Source organism: Oryctolagus cuniculus, chromosome 1, assembly GCF_051225735.1.
Source record: "Oryctolagus cuniculus isolate XC-2025 breed Fujian yellow rabbit chromosome 1, ASM5122573v1, whole genome shotgun sequence".
Taxonomy (NCBI): Eukaryota; Metazoa; Chordata; class Mammalia; order Lagomorpha; family Leporidae; genus Oryctolagus; species Oryctolagus cuniculus.
This window is the reverse complement of record NC_142867.1, coordinates 213,288,024-213,300,684: the sequence shown is the minus strand read 5'-3', so window position 1 is coordinate 213,300,684 and position 12,661 is coordinate 213,288,024. Positions and strand designations below refer to the sequence as shown.

General features: G+C 54.1%; 1 protein-coding gene across 6 annotated transcripts in view; it reads left to right on the top strand.

Annotated features, from left to right (window-relative positions):
- PTPN3 (protein tyrosine phosphatase non-receptor type 3) overlaps positions 1-12,661 on the top strand; it is a 111,487-nt gene that overhangs the window by 95,073 nt on the left and 3,753 nt on the right. For all 6 annotated transcript variants that reach the window (XR_016211268.1, XM_051855937.3, XM_089301439.1 and 3 more), the window contains 6 exons: positions 140-230; positions 467-528; positions 1,898-2,044; positions 9,403-9,531; positions 10,321-10,466; positions 10,912-11,047. Coding sequence is in view for 5 of the 6 variants with exons in the window: in XM_051855937.3 (XP_051711897.2) it covers positions 140-230; positions 467-528; positions 1,898-2,044; positions 9,403-9,531; positions 10,321-10,466; positions 10,912-11,047 (711 nt within the window). In the remaining variant the exon portion in view is untranslated. The remainder of the gene's footprint in view (positions 1-139; positions 231-466; positions 529-1,897; positions 2,045-9,402; positions 9,532-10,320; positions 10,467-10,911; positions 11,048-12,661) is intronic.

Genomic DNA, 12,661 nt, shown 5'->3' with positions numbered 1-12,661 from the left:
TTACTGTGCAGCACACGATCAGTTAGAACGTGAAACTCTGGGTGCCATAGAGGGCAAGCTGACGGTTAGAGGTTAATTCTCACCCCTTCTCCAGAGCTGGTTTTTGCAATGATTGTTTACTTCTTTCTTTGTCATACAGCAACTCTACAGGAAGAAACCAGGTTTGGCCATCACAGGTGCAAAGCTGCCTCCAAATGTAGACAAAAACCGCTACAAAGATGTGCTGCCTTGTGAGTATCCTACCCAGAGATAACGCCTCCCTTTTTGAAACAGATTGTCTGGTCTTCCAGAGGGGCCCCAGTGTGTCTGTAAGCGCCCCCGTCTGCGTCGGAGCCAGCCATTGGGAGTCTGAGCAGTTAGGGAACAGTGTTTATGCTAATGAGGCAGGGCCTGGAAGCAAACTCTTGTTTACTTGGTTTGATAAAAATAACACCGGGATCATGGTAAAATTTTCTCTCTCCCACAGATGACGCCACCCGGGTATTGTTGCAGGGAAGTGAGGATTATATCAACGCAAGCTATGTGAATGTAAGTTGGGGCTCTGGGTGATGCTGGCGTGCGGGCTGCTTTGCGGCTGGCAGAGCGCTCTCCTGTTCACTGCCTCCCTCAGGCACAGCTGCCACACCGGGAAGGCAGGAAAGTCTGATCTCACAGGGAGGAGACCAAGGGTCAGAGAGAGAGGTTAAGTAACTGGAGAAGTCACAGAAGGTGGGGCCAAAACTCATGCTGTCTCTTCTTGTTAATCTATATTATTTTATTTGAAAGGCACAGAGAGAGAGAGAGAGATCTTCCATCTGCTGGTTCATTCCCCACAGCCCCGCAACAGCCAGGGGCTGGGCCAGGCTGAAAGCAGGAGCCGGGAACTCAGTCCAGGTGTCTCCCATGTAGGCATCAGACAGAGACCCAAGTACTTCTGTCCTCACCACTGCCTCCCAGGGTTCACGACAGCAGGAAGCTGGAATTGAGAGCGGAGCCTGGACTTGAACCCAGGCACTCAGGTGTGGGATGCGAGCACCCCAGGTTGCATCTTCACTATCGTGCCAAGTGCCCGCCCTCATTCTGTTTTACCGCTGTCCGTCCATGGTGCTTCTGTGCCGGGCTGCTGCCGTTTAGGCATTTGTCTTTGCCAGTGGTGTGTTTGCATGCCTCTGTGTTTTTCCCAGGTTATTAGTGTCACCCTGCCAAATAGGAAGAGTAAAACCTCCACTGCAGCTGTAAGAAGCGCAGCATAGCTCGGGGCCGTTGTGGCACAGCGACCCCAGATTCCTATATGATCCAGCTTCCGATCCAGCTCCCTGCTGAGACACCTGGGAAGGCAGCGGAAGGTGGCCCCCGTGCTTGGCTGCTGCCACCCAACTGGAGACCCAGTTGAGTTCCAGGTTCCTGGCTTTGGCCTAGTCCAGCCCTGGCTGTTGTGGCCATACCCGGAGTGAACCGGCAGATGGAAGATCTCTCTAACTCTTCTCTCTCTCTCTCTCTCTCTCTCTCTCTCTCTCTCTAACTCTTGCCTTTCAAATAAATATTTTTTTTAAATCCAGCACAGGGAAAGATGTGGGATTGAGGGTTGGTAGGTACTGCTAAATATGCAGCTGTCAAATATTGTTCATATTTAGGGTAGAGCAGTAAAACACACTTAAAGTCTTCTGCCGTCTTGCAGGTATAAATCTGGGTTTTGCCTACTCAGTATCTTAAAGACCTAATGCTAGCATTATTGTCAGATATTTTCAAGGATCTGTAGAAATAACATTCTCTTGGATCTTTTTTGGAATTGATATGCTATGACTTGACAAAGGGATTTTTTGGTGTGATGTCAGTCAGCAAGCAGCAGAGTTTAAAGTGCACTTCCCTGCCAACGCTGCGGCAGTCACAGACTAACGCCTTCTCCATTTCTTGCCAGATGGAAATCCCCAGCGCTCACCTCGTGAACAAGTACATCGCCACTCAGGGACCCCTGCCACACACCTGTGCACACTTCTGGCAGGTCGTCTGGGATCAGAAGCTGTCGCTCATCGTCATGTTGACGACTCTGACAGAGCGAGGCCGGGTAAGTGACTCGATTTCCAATTCAAGTGTGTACAGTGTCACACTATGCTCTGTGGAACAAGCATCAAGGGCTGGAAAGGAATACGTGAAGTGTCTCAGGGTCCATCCTCCATGTGACCTCTTAGTCTCCTGTATGGAGCTGCTCATAGGCTCCCTCGGTGATGGGAAACTCAGCACCCCTGCCGGCTCCTGGCGTGGATCCATTCTAACAAACCTCGGGGCAGGGGGGTGGCGTGAGGGGGTAAATCCGTTCTAACAAACCAAAAGGCAGTGCCCCTTGCCTTTGAGCTCACTGCCCCAGAACCCCCTGTATTGACTGTGGCCTCACCCACGCAGCACAAGTACTGGTCCTGAAAGCAGTATGCGTGCCAGGTTCATAGAAGCCCTAAGAAGGAGGAGAACTTACACTACCCTACCGTTTTCCATAGGATCAGATCACTAACTCTGTGACAGTCAATACGTAAAGGATGCCTATATCATGAATCCCCTGACTTCTGGGTACATCTGGATCTCTTCATTCAGAAATACATTCCAAAATCAAATACAAATTCACCTTGAACAGTCCACTTGAATGATCTGTGTGCCACTCTACCCAGATCCCTTGCTCAGTATGTAATAAATACCAAATGCATATTGAAAATCAGAACACATGGGAATTGGAATGGATAGTTTGTTTTTGAGAGCAACCTACCCTCTCACTGAGTGTCAGAGGGAGGAAGGGAGGGGGAGAGAGAGGGAGAGAAAGATCTTCCATCTTCTGGGTCAGTCCCCAAATGGCTGGGGCCAGACCAGGTGGAAGCCAAGAACCAGGAACTCCTTCTGGGTCTCCCATGTGGGTGTCAAGGTCCCAAGTACTTGGGCCACCTTGCTGTGCTTTCCCAGGAGCGTGAGCAGGGAGCTGGATCTGAAGCAGAGCAGCCGGCACTCAGACCAGCACACCACTGTGGGAAGCTGGTGCCCAGGTGGTAGCTTAGCCTGCTGCGCCACAAAGCTGACCCCTGAGAAAGGGCTTTCAAATGCGTTGTCCCAGATGGTTGCTCCCAGTTCTGCTGAAGCACTTGCAGGGTCCATCCTGTGAGTGCTCTGCTCTGATTTTTTTTTTTTTTTAAGATTTGTTTTATTTATTTGAAAGAGTTACAGAGAGAGAGAGATCTTCCATCTACTGGTTCTCACTCCCCAAATTTCCATATAGCTAGGGCTGGGCCAGACCAAAGCCAGGAGCTTCTTCCAAGTCTTGCACATAGGTTCAGGGGCCCAAGTACTTGGGCCATCTGCTGCTGCTTTTCCTAGGCTGTTAGCAGGTAGCTCAATCGGTAGTGGAACAGCCAGCGCCCATATGGAATACCGGCATCACACATGGCAGCCTTACCTGCTATACCACAACACCAGCCCCCATCAGCTCTATTTTGTAAAATAATTCATCCTTACAGTGAGCTGAAATGTCTGTTGCTTTGAACCCCCACCCCACCTAGTTCTGCATGGAGGACACAGAATAAGTCACTCTCTTTTCTATGCAATGACCCTTTAGTTGTCTGAAGATAACCTTGGCTCCACTAAGCTTGCAGTCAGCAGAAGTGGTGTGGTATTTGTCTTGTATTGCCACGGAGTCAGTTTTCCCCATTTTGCAGTCATTCCCTTGACTCTTGGAGCTGCCATACAGCAGAGCCAGACTATGTGGACTGAAAATATGGTTCTTCTTGAGTGAGTTGCATAAACCTCTCCATCCCCTCCTGTTTGTAAAACGGGGATGGTAACAGTACCCACCTGGGGAGTTCATGAAGACTGGGAGGATACCTACAGAAAGCTTAGAGATTTGCACTTTGCGTAGCGAGAGTTTGGCAAATGTGGTTTGTGTCATCATCATCATGCCTGATTGTATTAAGCCCTCACATCTGACCATTAGACAGCCCTGGGGGGTCTTCCAGGCTTCCCGTGTGGTTTCTCTGTGTGGTTGTCACTCACAGATGTCATCAGTGTCTCTTCTTCTCAAATAGATGACTGATGAAAAGGTGTGAACGTCCCAGGAGGCGGTAGAAACCTCCTTGGAGCATGCTGGTGGGGAGAGGCGCAGAGGGCAGCCGAGGAGCAGCCCCTCATGCTCACAGCTCTGCTGTCACTGCTGGGCCGACACAGTCCCCGTGCGTGGCTGTCAGAGACGAGGCTGGAATCTCCACCCAGCAGCTCTGCAGCGTCACCTCCTCTCTCCAGAAGCCTCATTGCTGTCTGTGGAGTTTTTGTCTGTGTGCGTGATTCTTTTTTTGAAAAATTTGTTTCTAGTAGGAAATGAAGTCACTTGGATCCTTTCTGAGCTTAGGGAGCGCTGGTCAGCTCACGGTCCTGTTCTCTCCATTTTTCTAAGGTGCTTGTGGTGATCTGGCTGCATAGGGTCAGGGGTCAGAAGGCAGACTCCAAAGACGCTACCCGTGTGGCTCTCTGTAAATTGTGGTATTGGTGGCATCCATCTCATGGGACTCCAGGGGAACTGAATGAGTTGACCCAGTAGCCTTCTTGGAAGAGTGCTGAGTGCACAGTAAATGCTCTGTATAAAAGTTAGCTCGTAGTAACAATAATAATGATTTCCGTGCCACCTTAGTCATTTTTACCAGAACTGTACTATTTTGTTTTATCCTAGCATTATTCATTATCTTTCTTTAAATTGACTCAAATTGTTTTCTTTTGCTCTAATGAATTGCCTTTGAGCAGTATTGTGGGAGTCAGCTTTTTGCTACTGTAACTGCAATAGCTGGGAGGAGCACCTCAGGAGGGAAGAAGGTTTATTTCGGCTTACACTCTTGGAGGCCTACCGTCTAAGATCTGGCTGCCCCTTTGGTTGAGACACCTGCTAAGGCTGGAGGACAGCCTAGGGGTGATCACATGGGAAGCCAGGAAGCAGCGAGACACCACAAGCGTGCTAGGCTTGGAGACCAACCCTCTCGTGGGAAATCCTCTCAGACAAAGCCCCCAGAACCTAAAGACCTCCCAATAGGCGCACTCCCCTTGATTAGATCACATCTCTACCACCCTAAGCTGCTGGCGTTCATCCATTAACTGTTATCCTAAAAATCGAGGGTGTGGATGTCTGCCTGAGTCTGGGGAGCCAAATCCCCTTTCAGACCATACAGGAGGCGTGTGTAGAAAGACAGGGACCATAGAACAGTGTCATCAAATCCTAAGTACTCTTTCCTGCCTTCCAGGCTGTGAACCTGAGGCTCACTGACGCTAACAGTTAGGGAAGCAATGCTAAAACTGTCCTAGGTCCACATCGAGGCTTTCTGTCCACGCACAGTCAGAAATACCGTATGAAAATGGCATCAACTTCCTGCCATGGAGTTCCGTGTGGTTTAAAGCAGACCCAGCCTTCTCCGGATGCACCCCTGGCCTCGCCTCCCACTCTGCAGGGCCTGGACTACGTAGACGTCAAGTCGTCTGCCTTGTCCTTTCTCAGAGCCGCACTGTACTCGCCTTCCGCCGGTCCCTTACCCTGTCGTGGAGGTGCTACCTTGTGTCTCCAATAGTCTTTGAGTTTGTGATGTGGTGGCTCTGAGCTGATAGCTGATCCATGTAGGCATCTCGGCACTGCCACGGCTGCCTGTCCGTGTTGGGCTTCTCGTTCCCTTTGTTCCCTTTCCAGCTGGAAGGTCATTCTGCCCCTCGAGCAAAGGGGCCCATACGAACGGTTTGTTGTCCTACAGCTGGCGCCAGGTGACCTGCCCTGGACCGCAGCCCCTGACTTTCTCTCGTTCACTTGTTCCAGCTCCGGAGAAAGGGCTCCTTCTTCCATCTCTCGCCCGCTGCCCGTGCAGGCGCTGCCGCTCCTGGCTGGTGCTGCTCACGGCCCCTCCTCTCTTTTGTTGGTGTCCGCTCTGAACCTGAGCTCATCTGAGGTCCCCGTGTGACCCGGTGGGTCTCTTTGTTTCCCAGTCATTTAGTCCCCGCTGGACTCCTTCCAGCTGCTTCCATGAGTTTCCTGCACAAGAGATTCCCATCTCCCAGGAGGCCTAGCATTTCCGTCACCATCTCTGGCCCTGGGAACTTAGCTCTCTTGTTTATCAGGTGTCAGAAACCTGTTCTGATATCCAGGGTGCCTGTTTCTGCCTCTCCTGTTGTAGACTCTTGGGTGGCCAGAAGTCTCTGTCCTGTCCTCATCACCACCTACCCGTTCCTCCGGATTGGAGTTGGGCACTGCAGGCCATCTGCTTGGCCCCTTTTGCTTTCCTTTTTCTGTTTTATCTCTTTGAGAGGTGAAAGACAGAGATCTCCCAGCCGCCAGTTCAAATGCCTGCAGCAGCAGGGGCTGGGCCAGAACACAACCCAGGTCCCCAGGTGGATGGCAAGGACTCAGCTACTTGAACCATCACCTGCTGCCTCCCAGGGCGCACATTAGCAGGAAGCTGGAATCCTGAGTAGAGCCAGACTCTCACCCAGGCCCTCGGACATGAGAAGTGGGCTTCCCGACTGGCATCTTAACCGCTGGGCCAAACAGCTACCCTGCCCCTACACTGCCTTTTGTTAAGGGATGGACTTTTAAGGCTGTCCTGTAGCATGGGACTTGGCAGCAGGCACGTGGCTGCCAGAGTCCTCTCGCCCTGCTGTGAGCCACGCCCATGTCTGTGAGTGCAGAGACCTCGGAAGCCCTGCACAGCTCAGGGGCCGGAGAGCTTGTCCCCCAGCAAGGACACTTTGATTCTTGCCTTCTCCATTCCTGCCCAGAATGGTTTTTCATTACGCTCTCCCTCGAGGCTCGTACTAGAGATGTAACTTTTCCACTGAAAAAGCCAGTCTCGTGGACATCACAGTGCTGCAGGTGAAGCTGCATCCCACACTGGAGTGCCGGGGCCAGGCCCCACCTCTGCCTCCCATCCACCTTCCTGGGAGGCAGCAGATGATGACCCAAATAGTTGGGTCCCAGCCACCCTTGTGGGAGACCTGGAAGCAGTTCCTGGCTCCTGGCTTCAGCCTGGCCCATCCCCAGCTGTCACAGGCACTTTGGGAGTGAACCAACAGATGAAAGGTTTGTCCGTCTCTGTGTCTCTCCATCTCTCTCTGTCACTCTGCCTCCTGATAGAGAGAGAGAGAGAGAGAGAGAGATCTTGGCAGGGGGAGTCCCCTCCCCTGCCATCAGAGCTGTCTCTTTAGCCGTACATGAACAACATGGATGTTCTTCCTTCTCGGCCTGCCAGTCATCGTAGACACTGGGCTCGGGGGTCAGAGGAGGCATTCAGATTCTGAGACCACTGCTTTTACGTAAACTGTTTGGCCTTGGACGGGGACTCCAGGCCTCCTTGGCTCCTCACTAGAAAGGCAGCGGGAAGGCCTGTCTCTCGGGGTTGTTGGGGGTTAGGAATGAGGTGCCCGGCACCTGGCACCTGTCCCACAGTGGGCGTTTCCCATGGGGCAGTGCCTGCATCCCTGACCTCCTCGTCCCACCAGGCCAGAGGCACATGGATTTGCTGCCTATGCCATGGCAGGGTCCCCCGGTGGCCGTGAGAATCCGTGAGGATGGTGGGAGGTGTGGGCAGTGTGAAGCTCCAGCCGCTCCCTTGCTCTCGTTTCTGGCGAAAGGCACCGGGCTTGGTGTGCTGCTCACACACACTCTGAGGCTTCTCCCTAGGGAACCAGTCTCAGCCAGGTTCCATCCAGCCCTCTGCGGGATCCAGCAGATGACAGATCCGGGCACTGAGCCCCTCCAGTTCCTGAACCCCAAACCTACCTGCTGACTTGCTGATGGGACACGTGTCCTCACCTACAAGGTGCCCAGAGCGGAAGCCCCCCGGCCACAGGTGCCCACAGACGGGGCCCGTCCCCTAGCCACCACCCTGGCCAGGGGCATACATGTCCACCCAGGCACCCACGCCAGGAGTCTGGAGTCCGCCTTGGCTCCTGTCTTCCCTTCACAGTTGGTCAGTAGAACCGATGAGCCAGGAGTGACACTCAGAGTCTCCATGGCACCCCAGTGATTTCAGATCCAAATGGACCCCAATCTAGATTTGAGCAGAGGTAGAGAGAGGGCCGGGTTCTGGTCAGATCCACCGTAGGAGGAAGACATTTTGGGGGTGCAGGTAACTGTAGCTCTGCCTTGAGGTTGAATATCCAGAGACGGCCTACTCCCGCTTACCCTTGGGGCAGGGTTGATGCCTCCTGTACAGACGAGGGGCACCAGGCCGCTGGGGTCTGTGGCCTCTGCCTTCGCTTCTGTAGACGACAACCCCCTCCCATCTGCGCAGAGTGAGGAAATGGCTTCTAACGAAATCCCCCATGTTGCGTGTGTCCAAGCAGTTCTCAGCGCCAGCTTTGCAGGGGCACACGTCCATTTCACGCAGTCGCCGTGGCCTTTGAAAGTAAGGCTGGATAGTGTCACTTATACCCCCTTTCTGCTGAAAACAGATGGGACTTTTACTTCAATTGCTGCCACTCTGGGCTTGAGGGGAAAACTTTTTTTTTTTTTTAATTGAGTCAGAATTTGAGTGACAGAGAAACTAGGATGAGGTGGGCAGCCCAGCCCTGGATTTTGCCTCAACACCAGAGGCAGGGCTAAGAGGGCCCTGGACCAAGCTGCAAGGTTTGGAAAGGGGGATCAGCTCACGGCAGGTAGGGATGGGATCCATCAATCAGCCCTGCTGCACCATGCGCCATGGAAGCCCTGTGGCCTGGGCAGGTTGCTCAGTGCCCCAAACCCTGGTCTGCTGGCTGGGGAGAAGTGTATGAATGTGTACGCGGGCCTAGGGGGCGCCCTCGGGTGCAGAGAGAGCACATCAGTTCACAGCCGGCCTCGCTTGGCTTTCTGTGGAATCTCTGCACTAGAAGCAGCAACAGTGGTCACCCTTGACCCCAGCCCACAGCGCGTCGCTACTGCACACCGGCATGTCCACCCACTGACACGTCTGTGGGCCTGGGGCTGTCCGACTCCTCCAGGAGAGAGCTGTGAGCAGGCAGAGGTGGAGTGATTTGCTCATGGTCCTAGACTGACAAGGAGGGCAGGAAGTGGCTGCTGCAGAGCTGTGTGTGCCACCCTACTGTGTGCTTTTGTCGCAGGTGCCCCACAGCCTCCTGCCTTCAGAGGGTGGGGGCAAGGCCCCCAGACAGGAGGGACTGTTGAGAGCAGCCCCAGGCCAGGAGGCTGGGGCAGAGATTCAGCCTGGGCTGACCGGGGAGCCCTGGCCTGCTCCACCCCGCTTTATCCAAAGAGGGGAAGGAGGGTCCTCTGTCCCCAGCCTGGAGTGTATGCAAAGCAGACAGGCCCACAATCACAGTAGCGGGGTCTGTGCGAAAGGACTCAGGCTGGACACCAGAACAGTCCACCCAGCCAGGTGCTCCCATGCCCCACCCCCACGGGACTAACTCGCCCTGGGTTCCCTGCAGACCAAATGTCACCAGTACTGGCCTGACCCCCCCGACGTTGCAGACCACGGCGTCTTCCACATCCAGTGCCAGTCAGAGGACTGCACCATCGCCTACGTGTCCCGAGAAATGCTGGTCACGAACACCGAGGTGAGCTGGGGCGCGGGGGTGGGCAGGTGCATGATGGCCGTGCACGTCCAGTCCTGTGCTCACCTGGTAGGCGTGTCAGGAGGTGCACCCGACTGCCCCTCAGAGAGCCAGGGCCCGTGTCAAAGCCATACCACCCGCAGCAGGCAGTGGAGGGAAGCGGCCGAGGGGCTGCCAATGGAGGAAGGGACACACAAGGTGGGGTGCATCTGTGCAGCGGGGTGGGAGGGAGCTCTGACAGCCCCTGCCACAGGGGTGAACCTGACGCAGCGTGACATAGGCCGGTCACAAGGGGACACGTGAGATTCCGCTCAGCCGAAGTCACATTCACAGGGACGGAGAGGGTGCTGGCTGCCAGGGTCTCCAGGGACGGGCGGAATGAGGAGCTACGATAATAATGGGTGCAGAGTTTATATCTGGGTGCTTAAAAAAGAAACTTCTGGAAATAGGTACGGGTGATGGTTGTACAACATGGTGAGTATACCGGATCCCACTGAAGTGGACATTTGAAACTGGTTAAAATGATAACTGTTGGGTGTGTGAAGAGCCAGCATGTGTGACCCTAGCGGCAGCTACTCCAGGAAGAGACAGAAGAAATCGCTGCAGGCGGAAGTGCTCTGGGAGGCAGTCCTCTGGGAGGTGTCCTGGGAGGGGAGCGGGAGGTAGGCAGGGGCCGCAGCAGGGCGTGCACAGTGACCAGGAGGGCACCCAACACCAGGGGCCACCCTGGCAGGTGTCTGGGACTGGCCCGCTGTCTGGATTGACTCGCTGAGGCCCCTGCGTCTTCCGTAGACTGGGGAAGAACACACAGTGACGCACCTCCAGTACGTCGCCTGGCCTGACCATGGCGTGCCGGATGACTCCTCGGACTTTCTGGAATTTGTAAACTACGTGAGGTCCCTGAGAGTGGACGGGGAGCCCATCCTAGTTCACTGCAGGTACCGGGGCTTGTCTGTTTGGCTTTGGTTTTCACACCAGCACCCCCTTGGGAAGGGCCTGGGGAAAACTGGCTGACGCCGGCTGCAACCCTCAGCCTGCCGTGCCCTGTGCCCGCTCCTCCCTGATCTCCGGGCATTCGGAATTTCAGGAAGCATAGGCTGGGAGTATGGCCCAGTGCTGAAAAAGCAAGCGCCAGCCCTTCCGTCCGATGACCTTCACCATGGAGGTGGATGAGAACGGGCGTGGGTTTGGCACTTAATAGTGGGCTGCCCTCCGTGCACTGGGAAGCCCCCAGCCTCAGGGTCTATGGGGAAGATATTCTTAGCCGGAGTGTGCGCTTCCTACTCCTGAAGGCCAAAGCGGGGCCGCCCTACTGAGTCCACGCAGGAAGTGGCCAGGAGCTGCCCGGCAAGTCCCGCATCTTGGCCTCTCTCCCCTCTGCAGTGCCGGCATAGGTCGAACCGGTGTCTTGGTCACCATGGAAACGGCCATGTGCTTAATTGAGCGAAACCTGCCCGTGTACCCACTGGATATTGTCCGGAAAATGCGAGACCAGCGCGCCATGATGGTGCAGACATCAGTGAGTAGAAATCATAGCGTCAGAATAACAGCGATAGCCAAGACTTCCCGAGCACCCACACCCGATCAGGCCTGGACGGAGGGCTTCGTGGGTCAAGCCACTGAGGCTCCAGTGGACTGTGTTACCTGCCCAGGGTCACAGAGCTTCTTAGAGGCTACACAGGGACCCCTGGCCCACCCCTAACTCTCTTCCCACCCTCTACTTCTGCTGCCCCTTGTGGGCAATTTCCTGCCCACCACACGGCCAAGGAGCACCTGGGGTTAATCCTGCATTATCGAACCACTGGTCCGCCATTTGTCCGTCGGAAGTCGAGGTCACCAAGGGTTTCATCCCACACACCTGTGCCTGGGTGTCCCTTTCGGCTTAGCAGGCTTCTCACGTGGCCTGCTGTCTCCTGCTTTGGGCTCCTTCCCCCCTCTCACACCTGGGTGCTTGGGAAGACTCTGCAGGTGTCCTCAGGAGGGAACCTTAGGATCTGACAGCAAGCGGGCCAGTGAGGTGGTTGAAAGCATGGCTCAGGCCTCCCCATCTGCTAAGCAACCTTTGGATGGCTTCCCCATCTGCAAAAAGGGGGCCACCCCTGTTCAATGATCCACTCGTCTGACAGGTAACGACACAAGCAAGAGAGACCCAAGTTTGTACGTGTCAGAGAGATGGATTAGCCTAGTCTAACTCTCAGCAGCAGCGGGGGAGGGGCAGGGTGACTGAGAATACAGTGGACCAGTGTCTCAAGCAAGCTTCAAAGTCAGGGAAGGCTTCCTGGAGGAGGGGCCTCTCGGTCAGAATCCCCAGGAAATCTGGTTAGGAGAAAGAATGTCGGGCGGTGCTGGTAAGGCCTTCCTCGGTCCTTCTCTGTAGCATGGAAGACCTCATTGCTGCCTAAAAAGGAAAAACGTCCATTAGCTCGCTGGATTTTTAAGCTGCAGGAGCTCTGCCGCGGTGTGCGTTCTCCCTGTACACCTCTCTGAAGTGTTTCTTACACAATTGTTACTACCGCCAGCCTGCTCTGTCTGTGGGCTCCACAACCCCAGAGTGGAGCAACTGCACATCAGGAGTGTTTGAAAAAAACTGCGTCTGTACTGAGCATGTGCAGACTTTTTTTCTTGTTATTATTACCTAAACAATACAGTAACAACTATTTAATACCATTTATACTGTATTAATGAGTCAACTGGAGATAATTTAACAGGAGGATATTTGTATGCCATATACAAGTACTACACCATTTTTAATAAATTTTTTAAAATACTTACTTATTTATTTGAAAGGCAGAGTGTTGAGGGGAGATAGAGAGGGAGATCTTTCTTCTGTTGGTTCACTGCCCAAATGGCTGCAACAGCCGGAGCTGGACTGGTCTGGCGCCAGAAGCTTCCTCTGTGTCTCCCGCGTGGTTGCAGAAGCCCAAGGACTTGGGCCGTCTTCCACTGCTTTCACAAGCACATTAGCAGGAAGCTGGGTGGGAAGTGGAGCAGCTGGGACTCAAACTGGTGCCCATATGGGATGCCAGCGCCACAGGCAGCTGCTTTACCAACTGTGCCACAATGCTGGCCCCATACTACACCATTAAAAAAAAAAAAAACTTATCTATTTGAGAGGCAAAGGGATAGAGAGAGA